Source organism: Zonotrichia leucophrys, chromosome 5 (assembly GCF_028769735.1).
Source record: "Zonotrichia leucophrys gambelii isolate GWCS_2022_RI chromosome 5, RI_Zleu_2.0, whole genome shotgun sequence".
NCBI classification, from domain to species: domain Eukaryota; kingdom Metazoa; phylum Chordata; class Aves; order Passeriformes; family Passerellidae; genus Zonotrichia; species Zonotrichia leucophrys.
Window position 1 is genome coordinate 9746679 of NC_088175.1, and position 15031 is coordinate 9761709.

Consider the following 15031-nt stretch of genomic DNA (forward strand, 5'->3'; position numbering starts at 1 on the left):
GGATCTAAAATGAATGAACCACAAGTTTATCTAACCAAGGTAATTCAGCAGAAGAAGGTAACCAGGCCAGCCAGGGTGACCTGCAGCTGAACATTGTGCAGGGATGGCCACTCCTGAGCAGCATCCAGCTGGATTGCTTCTTCCTGCACAGCTTCACCAGCTCACACTGCTCTGCAGGACCCTTCTGCCACCACCCCATCTGCAGACACATCCCCACACCAATTCTCTGCTTGCTGTCCCTCTCTCCCTCCGTGCAGGAAGCCCTGACACAGAATTGGCCCCTGCGTTTCCTTATTGTTTAAGGCACTGCTTGCACCAGGCTGGCCTCTCTACCTTTGCATGGAGACCAGACAGAATGAAACCATGAAAATCATGTTAGAGGAGTGAATTCTGAAGAGATGGAAGCTCCTAGGAGATGCTCAGATGCTGTCAAGGTGAAAGCTTTGCTTCTTTGGTCTTTTCCTGCCTTTAGGGTGGTACACAACCTCTAGAGCTGGACAAATGATCCCTTTACTGGTAAACATTGCAACCTTTGTTCAGCATCTACTGGGGAAACAAACCTTCATGGTGTGCTGGAGCACACAGAAGGGAATCTGAAGGTCCTGAATTCAGCTGGTCACAGATGAGTAAGAGCAAGTCAGGCTCAAAGGGGCAGAATTACACAATACTGTCACATGGATGAGACAAGCGCATCCCGCATCCATCGGAAACAGAAGGAAAATAGAGGCAGAATAAAATGGGAAAAATAACAAACAAGTTTCCAAAACCTAGATAGAACTTCTTCTGTGTCAATTCCTCCCTGAATCAAGGATGGGTTTTGTCCTAGTAAGGGGAGATTTTGAATGAAAGGCTCATGGCAACAGAAAAGAAATCAGCTCCACAAGTACATAATATTCAAATGAGTTTTACATAACTACTCTCCTTTTCTTCCAACTTTCATCTGCATGGAAGAACAGCAGAAAACCAAACTGAATGTAGGAAAACCAGCCTGAAGACCAGAGAACAGCCTTTCCCACTGCCTCTGTCAAGTACAGCACATATGTTCTGAATATGTCACACCTTAAAATAAACCACATTTACCAAAGAAAATGAAAAACCAAAAGAGGGAGGACTGAGAGTGACCCACACAACCCTGACTGAGAGTGACCCACACACCCTGCTCCCACCACACCAGCTGTCCTGATGAAGAATCAGAAGGAACTCACCTCTACAGCTCCAGCACATGAAAGCTGTCCCTGTCATCCCTCCCCACCACTCCAAAAGACCCAGACTTGGAAATAACCAAATTATTTTGTTACTAAGTCGGTCCAAACAAGATTTACCTTGGTAGCAAGCAAACAAAACAAATTCACCTTCCAAGTCAGAAGCCACTGTAATTCCTGGCATTATTCATGGACTGTGTGATGAAACTCATGCAGAGCACATGAAGACCTTCAAGCAATTTCCATAGTCTGTTTATTGCCAGAATGTGGCACCAGTTGTTGTGAATCACTGTGGCTCATCAGGGTGGCCTACATGGTGGACTTCTGGGGGTCAGGGAAGGAGGAGACACAGCAGAGGGAGGCTGCTCAACATCCAGAGTTTGTAGTGGTGGTACACTGAGGCAGGGCCAAGTGTCATCACCTCTCCATCTGAAAGGGACTAAGAGGAAGATGGGTCTAGTGGGGCACAACACTCCTATTTCTTAGCTGGTATTCATTTTATTCATTTATATTATTTCAGTGTCTCCTCTTGACTTGGTTGAATTAGACTGTCTTTTCTTCTCCTTTTTTTGTGTTTTGCTTTGAAAGTCTGTTTTACATGGTACCCCTCCCATTGTTTACATGTGTGTGGGCAGAAGAGCCAGACTATGGGGTGGCTGCTGTCAGACAGGATAATAGGAAATAAATCTTTGCTTACCTATTCATCTGGGAGAGCTAATGACTCTTTTCTCTGCACTGGCCCTGCTTGGTATTTCAGATATGGGCTAAGGAAGGAAAATAAAATCTTGATGAGACCTACAGGGGCATGATTATTGCCTTAAAATGGAGTGACCATTCAAGTCAGGTTGCAATGTATCTGTAAAATACAAGAGTTAAATAAGAATGTGGATTAGTTTCCTGTGTTACACACTTCAAATTTCCTCCTTTTTTCTCATTCAGCAATAGGGTAAGACAGCATCCATTTTCAGTCTTCTTCCTTCAGTAAGCCTACAGAAAAAGAGTTAAAAGTTGAGTGATATCCTCACACACTCTGCTGCCCCTTTAACAAGGCAGAAGTACAGGCAAGGACTCAAGGACAATGCCAGAAGTGCAGAAGCAGGACACAAATGCTAACCACCCTTCCCAAAACAATTTGTCATGGGCAGAGAAACATCTTGCAGATCATGGCACTCAACAAGGATGTTTTGGGTATGTAGACAGAGGGAAGTCTAGAAAGGATCTGTGGAAAGTTGGTTTTGTAGCTCTGTGGTCTGAGCAGCCATGGATGGCTGAGGCATGGCTGGATAGGAAGTTACACTTCTCTGAGGTCTGGGTTGAAATGCAAGATATTTTCACCTATTTCAAGATAGACAACACCTTTTTCTGGTGACCATTGTTCTGGAACTATTTTAAACAAAAGCAGGAAAAAATCCATTCCTAGAATGACTGTTCATATGGAGAACTCTGTTTATTAAGGCTAAACAAAGTAGCTACAATGGCAGAAATATTTCCTTGATTTCAGAAATCGCTTCCTTTGTGTCAGATAGCTTCCCTTGCCATTTTATCAGGAATCACAAGGATTCTCCATCTGGACAGGCACAAAGCTGAGCTGTAGAATTTGATGGCTTTGTCCCTACTATTACACAACCTTCAAGGGTAAACTTTCTTCTCAAACTGAGAATTCAACTCATTAAATCACTCACTGGTAAGATAGGCAAAGGATAGGAAACTAAAAGCTTTTTAACATCCTTATTCTGCATACACTAAAAAAAAGACAAAGGCAATGCAGAAGAGTGGTGGGTTCCCCATGAACTTCATATCAGACTCTCTGCCTTCTCATATGTGACAAAACTCTTTTTTTAATAAACCAGCTACTATAGTTCAGAGCCTCTGCCAAGTGTTTACAGTATTGCCCTAAGTAACAAGTCTGAGCCAAGGGACTTAATTAAATCTAACCTGCTTTTTCAGTTATAGAATAGTCCTTTAACATCAAAAGGCAAGTGGACTTTGTTAATAAAATCTAAAATCACTTTTTGTTTAAGAGAAGTTCTTTACTCCTCACTGCATACAATCAGTTACTTCTTAGAAGGCATATAGTATTTTCACAGATAATTTTCACAAGCCTTTACAGAGTTTACAACAATTAACATAAGATTTGGTGTTCTAGATTTATATGAGAATTTCAGATTTCATACTTTCTTGCTGAGCTGGTTCACAGACCCCAAGTTGCAGGGAAGAACTTAAAAACTTAAAAAAAAAAGTTTCTACACAATGCCCTGTTGATCTTACAATTTTTAAATGTTATTACAACTTCAGAGGCTTACCTTTCTACTTTGGAGCACTTGGCTCTGCATATATGGCAATGTTTTTGATAATTATCTCAAAGGAGGTTCTACATACGAGGGCTTGTGCTAACCACAAAGCTGATTTGGGAAAGGTGCTGGAGAGCCATCTGAAAGTCTGGTATGGATAAACACATATCTGGTATGGAGGTGACATGGCTGCTGCCTCCCTGCCCACCTTCTAAGTGAAACTGGATCAGGCTTTTCCTCCACAGCACCTCATGGTCCATGGTGTTCACGTGCCATGAGGTTGATGCAGCTTGTATTGATGTGCTGGGCTGAAAGTGGAGTGATCAGACCTGGCAGACGGGCTGAAGCCCAGGCTGAAGTGCTGCCTGACGCTGGCAGGGGCAGGGCAGGCTGCTGTGTGATGGCTTTGCCTCCACTGGCACAGGAGGAGCTGGCAGCCCCAGCCTGTGCTGCTGCCTGACCACACCAACCTCTGCTACTGCACATGGCAACACAGAGCAGGTGTTTTCCCAGCTAAGCATGGTCTAATGACTTTCTCCTCTCTCTAAGCGGAAGTTTTAACTTCCCTGTGTTCACAGTGTTAATCATTTACATCTTAAACCCAGCCTGACTCTGAGACCCAGACTGAGCAGGTCAAGTGCAGCCACCTGGCAGGCCTGGAGATGTCAGTGACGTGGCTGCACCCTCAAACACCGTGAGAGTGGAGGTGGGCAGCTCTTGCAGGAGGACAAGGAGGAGGGTGAAGGCAGTAATTAGCTCTAGGGACATCTGCAAGAACAGTGAATCACAGCTGTAACATCACAGGTCAGCCAGGGCTGGCAGAGAGGAGTTACAGCAGAAAGAGTGTGGCCAGCAGGAGCAGGGCAGTGACTGTCCTCCTGTACCTGGCACTGGGGCAGCTGCACCTTGAATCCTTTTCAGTTTGGGGACTTCATTGCAAGGAAGACAGTGAGGTGATTGTGGAGATGGAGCACTTCCAGAGACAGGCAAAGAAGGTGGTGACAGGTCTGAAGCACAGGTCTTGTGCTTCAGAGGAGCTGCTGAGAGAGCTGGTAGGGTTAGCCTGGAGAAAAGGAGGCTCGGGAAGGATCTTATTGCTCTCCACAACCACCTGAAAGCCAGGGGTGGGTTATTCTCTTCTCACAAGTAACAGGTGACAGCACAAGAGGAAATAGTCCCAGGTTGTGCCAGGGGAGGTTTAGATTGGATATTAGGAAAAAGTTTTTCACTGTACGAGTTGTCAAGCATTGGAAAAGGTTGCCCAGGGAAATGGTGGGATCTCCATCCTTGGAGGTATTTAACAGACTTGTAGGTGTGCCACTCAGGGACATGTCTTAGTGGTGGCCTGACAGTATTAGTTTCACAGCTGAGCTTGATGATGTTAAAGGTCTTTTCCATCCCAAACAATTCCAGATCTGTGAGTCTATGATTCTGCAGCAGAAGGCTGCAGGTTGGTTTCCTTCTCCTCATTTATTTGTGGCGTGCTGACCATAGCAAATGGCCACTCAGAGGTCTCACAAGCAGGCCAGTGCAGAATGGAAAGCACTATTTAGAGAGCTCATGGCACCCCAACTCCAGGAGGATGCTCACGCACAATGGGACAAAGCCTCAGCTGTCCCCATCTGGCTCTGGGAGTAATCCTGCTTTGAGCTGCAGTGTGGGTGAGGGATCTCCAGGCACCCCTGGCAGTATTTCCACAGATGCTGTGAAGTCATTCACCTGTTTTTCCCACAGCCACACTTGCTCAGTTTTCAGCTCCACCTCTAAATGTGGTACTGATGCATTCAGCCCACTTGGATAATGCCTGGAAAAAAAACAGGTCCTCCCAGTGTAAAATGAAGGCAAAGCCTGGCATTGTGATTCGAGCAAATCTATTTGAGTTCACACACTTTTTCTTTTCCACAAGCTGTTTTTTCTGCTCCTTACATTCAGGTTTATAAACTCTTTGTCATGGCATTCATGTGTCCTTACATCTGCGCAAAACTTTCCAGTCTTGATATGTAAACAGCTGAAGACTGCCTCAGACTCTTGAACACTGCATTTTGGGAGAGCTGACTGCTGCATGTTCCAGTGGTGACGAATCCTTAGGAGATGCTTAAAGGATGACTTTGCTTTCTCACCATCTCCATCTGATTTTGAGCCGTAATGGCAAAATCACCAGAGCAGGCTGTGGGAAGAGTGATGCATTCCTGAGCTGGGTGAAACAACTGGTTGTGTGGAGTGTTTGCTTGGGATCACATAAACACTTCAGACTTTAAAGAACCACAATTTCTAGATCCCCGTTTGTTTATATTTAACTTTGTAGATTTCGCTTACATGTTTTGCTAGTCTAACTCTTGATGCTATACTGGTCTGACTGGATCATGCCAAAATTTGCTGTTTACCTGCACGAAGGTACAAATAGTGGTATATTGCAATGAAATGCTTTGTATGCAAATGAAATGCTCAAGCTGTTCATCAGGTTTGTAGAGAACAAATCTCAGTGACACTGAAGGGCCTTGGTAACAATTACTGTACTAGGTGGATGAAAAACGGTGTACGTGAAGACAGTCAATGTGAGAATTCACGTCAAAGGAAATTTGAGAGCCTGAACAGACTACCAAGAGCAAGCTAAATCCGAATGCAACTGTGTTTTTAATGTGTAGTGGCACTGATTTCATGCCCTCGAGTAAAACCCCTCTGCTGCTCATACTTTTGTTCTTCCACTGCTGCCGTGGGTGCATGACACTTATTTTGGGGACAGCGCTCCTTCTGTCCCCAGATACGGCAAGAGGGCTCGGCGTTGCCGGCTGCCCCCTTGTCTCGGCAATAAACGCGTTCATATGGGGCGGGCTGCGGCGGGACGGGCGGGGGTCCCGGCCTGCGCCCGAGGGGGCGGCCGGAGCGGGGCCAGGCCGGGCCGGGCTGAGGGCGGGAAGGGGCGGCTGAGGGCAGGGAGTGCAGGAAGGAGAGGAAGGGGCGGCTGAGGGCAGGCAGGGCAAGGAGGGCAAGAAGGGGCGGCTGAGGGCAGGGAGAGCAGGAAAGGGCTGCTGAGGGCAGGAAGGGGCGGTGGGCATGTCGCTGCCCATGGCAGGGGCTCGGCCGGACACCCGCCCGCTCGGCCCCGCCGCCCCCGGCCGGGCGGGCAGAGGGAGGGAGGCAGTGGCAGCGGAGGAAGGAGGAGGGATGAGGGAGGGACGCGGGGCGGGGCGCAGCCGGCGCGGAGAGGGGCCGCCCCCCCGCCCGCTCCGCTCCGCTCCGCGCCCGCCGTCGGTGCCGGTGAAGACGGCGGTGGCGGTGCCGCCGGCTCCCGCCGCCCCCCTGGCCCCGGCCCCGCGCCCCTATGGCCGGGCAGGAGTGGGACTGGTTCCAGCGCGAGGAGCTCATCGGGCACATCAGCGACATCCGAGTGCAGAACCTCCAAGGTAAACCAACACCCCCGCAGAAACCCCTCCCTCCGCCCCCGCCCGCCCGCTCCGGCCCCGGCTGCGCCCCCGCCGCTCCTTCCTCTCCTCACGCCGCCCCCGGGCCGCCGGCGCGGGCTCCCGCAGCTCCGCGGAGCGGGGGCGGTGCGGGCGAGGGTGCCGGGCCGGGGGAGGAGGGCGGGCGGCGGGGCCAAAGTTTCCCCCGAACGCGGCTCCTGCCCGTCCGGCCGCGGAGATCCCGGCGCTGGGACGGGGAGCGGCGCCGGGGCAGGGACGGGGCGCGGGGGCTCCGGTGCCGGGGATGCTGCGGGGGCGGCACTGTCGTGTCTCCCGGGCGCTGCTGCCACCCACAGCCTCCCCCGAGGGCCGTCGGGGCGGGGGTGCGGGCTCAGGCTGGGCTCGGGGGAGATCTGGGGGCTCCGGGGCTCACCGGGCCGTGGGGTCCCCGCGGGGCCCGGCCGGGGCGCCCCGGGTACGGGCACAGCCCGCCCGCCGCTCCCCTGCGACACCTGGGGTCACCCGGCCGCGGTCAGGGCACGGCTCGGGGCCGCGATTGGAAGCGAAGCCGCTATCAGAGGACTCAATGTATCTTCTAATATGCTACTGTTGAATAAACATGGACAGAGCTTTTGGATAAATCATCTGCGAGATGCTCTCCTGTTCTGCTACAGGCTCTGCCGGCGGAAGGGATGCAAATACCTGGCTCTGAATGTAGATTGGTGTCAATGTAGCCGTAGTAGTAGTTCCTCCCAAGTTATGTTTGCCCCTCACCAGGTAACTCCTCGTGACTGGAAAGGACAGCAAGACTCGATGGAAGAGGAAAAAAACAGCAGTGGTTTATGGGAGAACAACTTGTTCAGTGTAACATACTGATCTTAATCAATAGCTCACATAATACTGTGATGTATCTTCATGTTCCATAAAAATAATAGACTTGAATCAGAGGTCATTATCTCTTCCTGTCTGTGCATAATTATATTAAGGCACTGTCTACTGGCAGAGCAGTAGACTTGCTGGAAATTAGTTTTGGTTTGGATTGATTATAGAAGATGTATAATTTATCAGAAAAGAGAGTCAAATTAGCTGTTCTTTCAGCTCTGGTATATTAATGCAGTTTGCTACTGCTGGGGTCACTCCACATCATTTTGACCTGCATCATCCTGCCCTCTGAAATTCAGATTTTGAGCACAGTCAGGGCTGTTGATTCCAGGTTGCATTCCCCTTGGGTTTTGAGAGTCTCTCATTACATTGTAGCTCAATGTTCCTGGCTTCTGTCTCAGTCTCTTTCTATTCTCTGTGTGAACATGGCTGGCCTGCCTCTGATCTCTTGCTGCTCAAAACTGTAGTCATTAAGCCAAGTTTAATCCTTAATTCATGGGCATTTTTGAGAAGGAATACAAAAGCAATCTGTTCCTAGAAAGAGTGGTATGTTTTTGGCTTTGCCTCCCATTTGTGAGAGAATAGTTAATTTCTCTTTCTGGAATTTAAAATGCAGATGCACACAGTACAAATGCACACAGCCCCATCTAAAATTCCTGTAGTTGTGTAGGAGAATGTCATCCTACAGAGCAAATTCCTTTGAATGACATTATGTTCATGAAAAAAAACCTCCTGTTCTCTTCCTATCATCCAAGAGAAATTTTGAAACATGTATGGATTATCACCTTGCTTGCACTGCTAAATAGGTTTTTAAGAAGGTTCATGCCTCATGTGAGCTCTTATAGGGCAGAAAAAGCATTTGTTCTAAGGTGCTGCTCCAAAGCAAGTGATAATAGCTGTCACAAAAGATATGATTTGTAACACATAGTTCTCACATTATCTTCTAGAGATGAAAAACATTTTACAGATGGCGAGTCTGATACTCGTGAGAGTGTGATTTTTGTCGCTTGGGAGCTTGGTGGCAGAGCATGGTGCTTCTCTTCAGAACAGTTTCTTGTAAAATAGCAGCATATGCTCTATGCTCATATGTGGTAATTAAACTTTCTTCTGCTTCATAATTCAAAAATCACTCTCCCCTCTCAAAACAATGCCATCTGAATAAGTGCTAGTATCATTGTCTATCAGTTGTAGAATCAATAACAGCTTTGATGTTCTACAAAGTCAAAAGTTTGGGATGAAAACTAGGTGAGGACAACAGAGCATTTCCATCAGCACCATCAGACCCCCCAGGCCCTGCTGCCCAGAGCCTCATGAAGGACCTGTGCAGTGGAGATCCCCGTCTGCTGCTGCATCTCCAGCTCCTGCAGCACTCTCTTGTAACTCCAGCTGTGCTTAGAGTGTCAAGGGGATGGTTTGTCTGATTCCAGAATGCTTCCATTCACTGGGACATTTTGCATATGTGGAGGTCCCTCCTGGTCTCTGGGGGACCCATCATGTTTATTCAGACCCAAGAAGGAGTAAGGAGGGGATGGGAGGCAGCAGCTCAATATTTGCAGATATGACGAACACGTGCAAACACTGGCATGTGTGATGCAGGGTGGAGGTTTCTGGGCTGATGCACAGAGAGGTGTGAGGTGTGCAAGGCAGGCAGAGGCAGTGCAGCCACGCTGTGTCTGAGCCATCCTGCCCAACTTGGAAGTGCTGCAAGAGCCCAAGAGCTGATGGCTCAAAGGGTCTCAGGCAGCCTAGCTGATATTAAGGTTTCTGCAGGAATCACACAGACATCTGCTGTAGTAGTTCTCCACACCCTTTCTGGCTCTGATTTAAAAAGTGAAAATTGTTTATTTCTCTTGCAAATTTCTTCATTATGTCTTAGCTGAGCTATTGAGCACTGCTGACATGAATTCTATTTGAAGACAGCATATGTTGTTTCAGTCTGTTGCATCTTCCCTCTAGTTTGGTTGTTCCACACCCAGGAAGAATCCAAGATGCCAGTTACTGGGAAGCGTCTGATCTCATGAAGATGCTTTTGCAGTGGTATGATCCCACCAAACTGAGATGTTGTAGGTGCATGTGCTGGCTGCAGAAGTAGCTTCAGGAGCTATATGTTCTGTCATGTGTGAAATTATGGCCGCTGTGGATTTTTCAGCTCTTTCACAGGGAAACTAAAACTGACAGCAAGGGGCAAAATTTACTAAATGGGCAGGACTTGGGGGTGGAAAAAAAAGAGTTTAAAAATGGAATTACATCTTGATATTTAGGTATGTAATGATGGGCTTCTATTTTCCTTTTCCATCAAGAGATTTTCCATTTGATTTTTTAAAAGTAGGAAGTGACATTTCAAAACTGTGTCAGCTAAGTGATGCTAAAAGCCAGGCACAATTCTTCCATTCTCAGCAGAGGTGATTTCAGAGAACAGAAGCAGAAGTGACAATCTAATGGAGAAGAGGAGAGAGGAATATAAAGAAGGAATAAACACTAGGTGTGGTGATGCACAAACCAAGTTCCTCCCTCTCAGTGTGTTTAGTTTCTAAATGTATTTAATAAACTGATACCCTCGTGCTCTTTGTTCTGATTGTATATTCTCCGTAGTGAATTTCTCCACATACTGAGAGAGAAAAATGGAAAGCCTTCACAGAATGTAGGAGCGCATTGTCAAGCAGGGGAATGCTCAATAATTAATTTCCTGCCAGGAGATGGTTTTTTTCCTCTTTCTTTCTTCCATTACAACACCATTGGGAACATTTCGTTACAATACAAGAATATTTTAAAATTTTCCCTACTGGAAGCTTGATTTAGGACTATCAAAAATATACTTCCTTGTGTGGGGAATTGCACTTGCTAGAAAGAAGCAACATCCTCATCCTCATTTAGATGATATGTTGGTTATGTGCTTTGCAATAGTCTAAATGTGTATTGAGCAGTACATATCTTTCCTTACATTCCTTGAAATGAAATATATAGAGATGAATAATTGTGCAGTCAGATGTATCATCTCTGGCAAACAAGTGCTGCTACCACAACTTTAAAATAATTATGGTTTGAATGTTCATTTTGTATATTTCTACTAGAGTAGATGGGCTGGGATGGTAGAACTCTGTATTTCTGCTGTCAGAGGACAAGTCAAGGTCCTGCTGCTTGTTATGTCACTACTCACTAAGGGTTTGATCCAAAACTCACAGAAACCTGTACGTGTTTATTCCTTGGTTTCTGTAGATTTCAGTGTTTTCTTGAGTCTCATTCTTGCTCTGCTGAGGGGATACATGGCCTTCAAAACTATTTGGAGGGCTACACAGGAGTGTATTGTAGCATTGACAGAAATAATGGAGAAAAAGAAGAGTGACAGACTGGAAGAAATAACCTGAACAATATCAGCCCCATTGGTTCCCCATCCTTGCCGTAGTTTATATCTCTGGGTGGATCACTCAGGCATAGAGTCCCAGCCCTCTCTGATTTTGCTTGGCTTCCTGTTCCTAGATCCTTGAGATCTAGGCTTCATAAGCTTTGGACAGTAATAGTAACTATAATTGTCACTAACGTGAATCTCAGCATCTTATGAGGTAACAGATTCTGAAGCCTCTGTCTCAAGAAGTAATACAAATTAACTCACACGAGTTAACTCTGGCAGTGAGGATATCTAGATATCTTTACTTTGTGGGGGCTTAAGCATCACTGATGGATGACCAAAGGCAGGTGCTATAGTCAGTCTTGAAAATGTTCCTCTCTTTACTTTTCTTTTTATTTATGTATGAGGCCTATTTTTAATGACTTTTGCACTTAGCTACAGAGAGTAATAATTTTCCTTTAATTACAAGATACAGCAGCATTTAACTTGTTTGCTGTAGTTTGACATGCTTTTCAAATACATGGAAATTTCACAAGTAGAAGGAAACCTTTTTAATGTATCCATTCCTTCTGACAAAAGTAAGGTGCTGTAGCTGTTCATTACTTTAACTCTTCTATAACTTGTCACCATACTCAGCAAGATTTCATTCTGCCTGGAGGCATATTCATTTAGTGGAGATCTTTGTAGATTCAAGTGACATTTGGAAAGATTAAATTGTCTGGAGAACCTTAGGCAAAGCACTGTACAACTACAAAGTGATCCTATTCTATATAAAATTTAAGTTAAATAGGTCTGAGAGTGATAAATGTGAATCCCCAAAATAAAGATTCAGATCCAGGTATGAGAAGCCAGAGTTAATGCTGGAACCCAAGTGTCCTAGTGGGCATGGTCTGTGTAAGGGCAGTATCTGTCAGCCATGGAGGGAAGACTTGCCCTGCTCCAGATGTAGGAAACCCTGGACTGAAATAAAGGAGCAGCAAGAGGTGAGACAAAGTGCAGATTGCCTGTTTCAGCCTGCAATTTTAACAATTAACAAGGTCAATGCCTAATTTCTCTAACAAATTAGAAGTCTGGGCTCTCTGTCCCATTGAATGGATGAAATGACACCGAATTCAAATCATGCCCAGTAGCTCCCCAGTACATGAACTCACTGGTGTGCTGACACTTTGTCTTAAGAGAGGCTCTGCTTGGCAGCTGCATGGACCTGACTCAAGGCATGGGGTAGATGTGCTGTCACTTGCCAGCATCACCTTCTCTGTCTTTCCTGGTGAGCTGTTGTTCAAGTGCTCACCAGTCTCAGCACTGGGAGAGCTGGTGAGATCTCAGAACATGTCACTTGCCTGAAGTCATAGTTTGAAAATGACAGTCCTCAAAACACTGTGTTAAAACTAGTGATGATTTAAAAATATAATAGTTGTCCTGCCTGTTTTTTGTTTTGCCCACTTGACTTGGACAGAAATTCAAACAATTTTCTTTCTCCTAAGGACAATTTCAAGGTTATATCACTTGCCTTCTGAAGAATGTGTAGCATTTATTTTGAAAGTATCACAAAGAGATTACTTGATTTCATTTTTTACTTTTAAAGACAGACTTCTGTTGGACTAGAAGAAGCAACCTTGGGCATTTTGGCTTGTCAGTGTCCATTTAGACATGATTTGTTTGTGTCCTAAGTTGTTGGACCTTACTGTTGTTTCAGAATGATTCTTAAGGGCAAATGTCTAAAGGGAAAGAGCCAAATATCTGTCTTGTCCTGTAGAGTCAAAATGATCTCCAAAATGTATTCAGGAGTAGAAATTACCAGATAGGCAGTGAGATGTATGTCAGGGCTGGGGTGGTGAAGGGCATCACAGCACCTTATAAGAAATAAGTGTCTTTTTCTACATGTCTCTGTACCTGATATTCTATTTTAATATCTCCCCGGCCAGTTAAATACAGGGACTGTAGGTGGAGGATTGCAGGATGAATTTTACTTCATTATAATCGCTGCATATTTCTGTGCAAAGAGCTGAGCTATATTTTAGCTGTATAGCCATGAACAAAAGTTTAAATTGGCATCTTCTAGGATGGTTGTAATAGCAACAGCCTGGATAGCTACAGAGGGAATGCCTGTGGACCTGTAAGCTTTAAGCAGAAGATTTCTTTATAAAACCAGAAATCCCACTGAATCTGAATAGATGTTATCAAAAAACATTTTAAAGATAACTCTAATCCTGTGCCCATTACTTAATTTGATAGCATGATTCAAGACATGTTTGTTATAATAATGTAATACTTTGAGGGATTCTATTGCTTTTCCAGTAATTAATTTCAGACATAAATTAAAATGTATTTTATGCCTTAATATCTTGAAAGTTACTCCTGATGTTGGTCAATGTAATTCAGACCTAGTGTATTTGTGAAGAATGAGTTACCTTGTTTTTTATACTTTTTATATTAGCATCTCTTACTGTTAGCAGTCAGAAATAAGACCCTTCTAGACTTTGAGCAAATCTAGTGTTGATTTGCTCCATTATGTTTTTCCTCTTTTGTAGTGTAATTGGTAATATAACTCCAGTTGTTTAAAAAATAAATGTTCATTAAATATGTTGTCACAGAGTTCATTTTAAAAACAAAGATTTATATACCAGTCCTTTTTATATTTAATGCATTCATCCTTTTGGATCTTCATTTTATCATAATTTAGACTGTGGAGAAGAGTGCATTTTGTAGTGTCCAAAGCTGCTCTTCCATACTGTCCATTACCAGGACACACATCTATTTAGATGCTCCATATGTCTGAGTTCCTCTTGAGCCCTGCTAAGGTCAGAGATGCTTTACCCATACCCAAGGAATGCCCCAGATCCATTTTTACTCTTCCAGCCTGTTTCTCCTAAGTTTTCTTCAAGAGATGCCCTTAACAGTGCACTAAACCCCTGACAACTGGGAGGCCATGTGTTATTCATATGTTGTGAGAGCCGTATCACAGCCTGAAGTGTCCATTTCACAGGACTCCAGCTGAAGCTCTGAACTGCAGCCAAAGCAGAGGGAGCAGTGATGTGCACAGGCTGTCTTTCTGCTGTGCACCAATGGCCAGATAGAAATACTTTGCCATTTTGTGTCAGTCCTTTTGAAGAGCCCCCTAATGCAAGTCAAAAGGTGTGGGGTGTATGCAGTCAGGGTAGCTCACAGCTGAGGGCTGATTATGCTTCTCTTGGCTCAGTGAGAAATAGGAAGGGCTAGAGAGACCTGGCTCTGTGACAAATGGAAGCAGTGCCAATGAAGATAACTTCAAATCTGATCCTTCATATGACTGCATCTGGACACATGATTAAAGTTTTCTGGCTCTTACTGATGTTCATGATAAACATGAACTGCAGCTGTAACTTAATAAAGATATAGCATTTATAAATAAAGTGGTATGAAATGTCCACTTCAGACTTATTGTCTTAAACACAAGGAATGAAACATAAATCTGTCTGGGCTGTTTGCCCAGGGAGAGTAACAAGGCAAACAGGAGCAGGCCCATGGGGAAGAGTGTGCTCCTCAGAAACCTAGATAGTGCAGGAGGGACTCTGGCTGGTATTTGCATGTCATACTTCAACTTAGTGAAACATAAAAATCCTGCCCAAATGAGAAGATGATCTTCCAGGGACAAAATTCCCATTGACTCTCCCTTTTTGATAAGGTACTCCCTAGGCCTGTTTCTGGTACAAAACCTGAGTGATTTCAAGAGTAACTGGTAAGAGTAGCTGGGAAACTTTTGGACCCTCTCCTTGTTCTCAGATTTCAGGCTGTGGAGGGGACTTCCTGGCCTGATGATTAGTGCCACTGAACAGCATTAAATTCCTGTTACTCTCATTTTTTTCTTTTTCTTTTCTTTGTTTGCTTTTTTGTTTGGTTGCTGTTTTTGGTTTGATTTTTGTTTGTTTG

The 15031-nt window shown here is 45.2% G+C and overlaps 1 protein-coding gene across 2 annotated transcripts in view; it reads left to right on the top strand.

Moving 5' to 3' along the window:
* The first annotated feature begins 6701 nt into the window (after window positions 1-6701).
* CLMN (calmin) overlaps window positions 6702-15031 on the top strand; it is a 76041-nt gene continuing 67711 nt past the window's right edge. For both annotated transcript variants that reach the window (XM_064714019.1, XM_064714020.1), the window contains exon 1: window positions 6702-6897. In XM_064714019.1, the coding sequence (XP_064570089.1) occupies window positions 6816-6897 (82 nt within the window). In that variant the 5' untranslated portion in view covers window positions 6702-6815. The remainder of the gene's footprint in view (window positions 6898-15031) is intronic.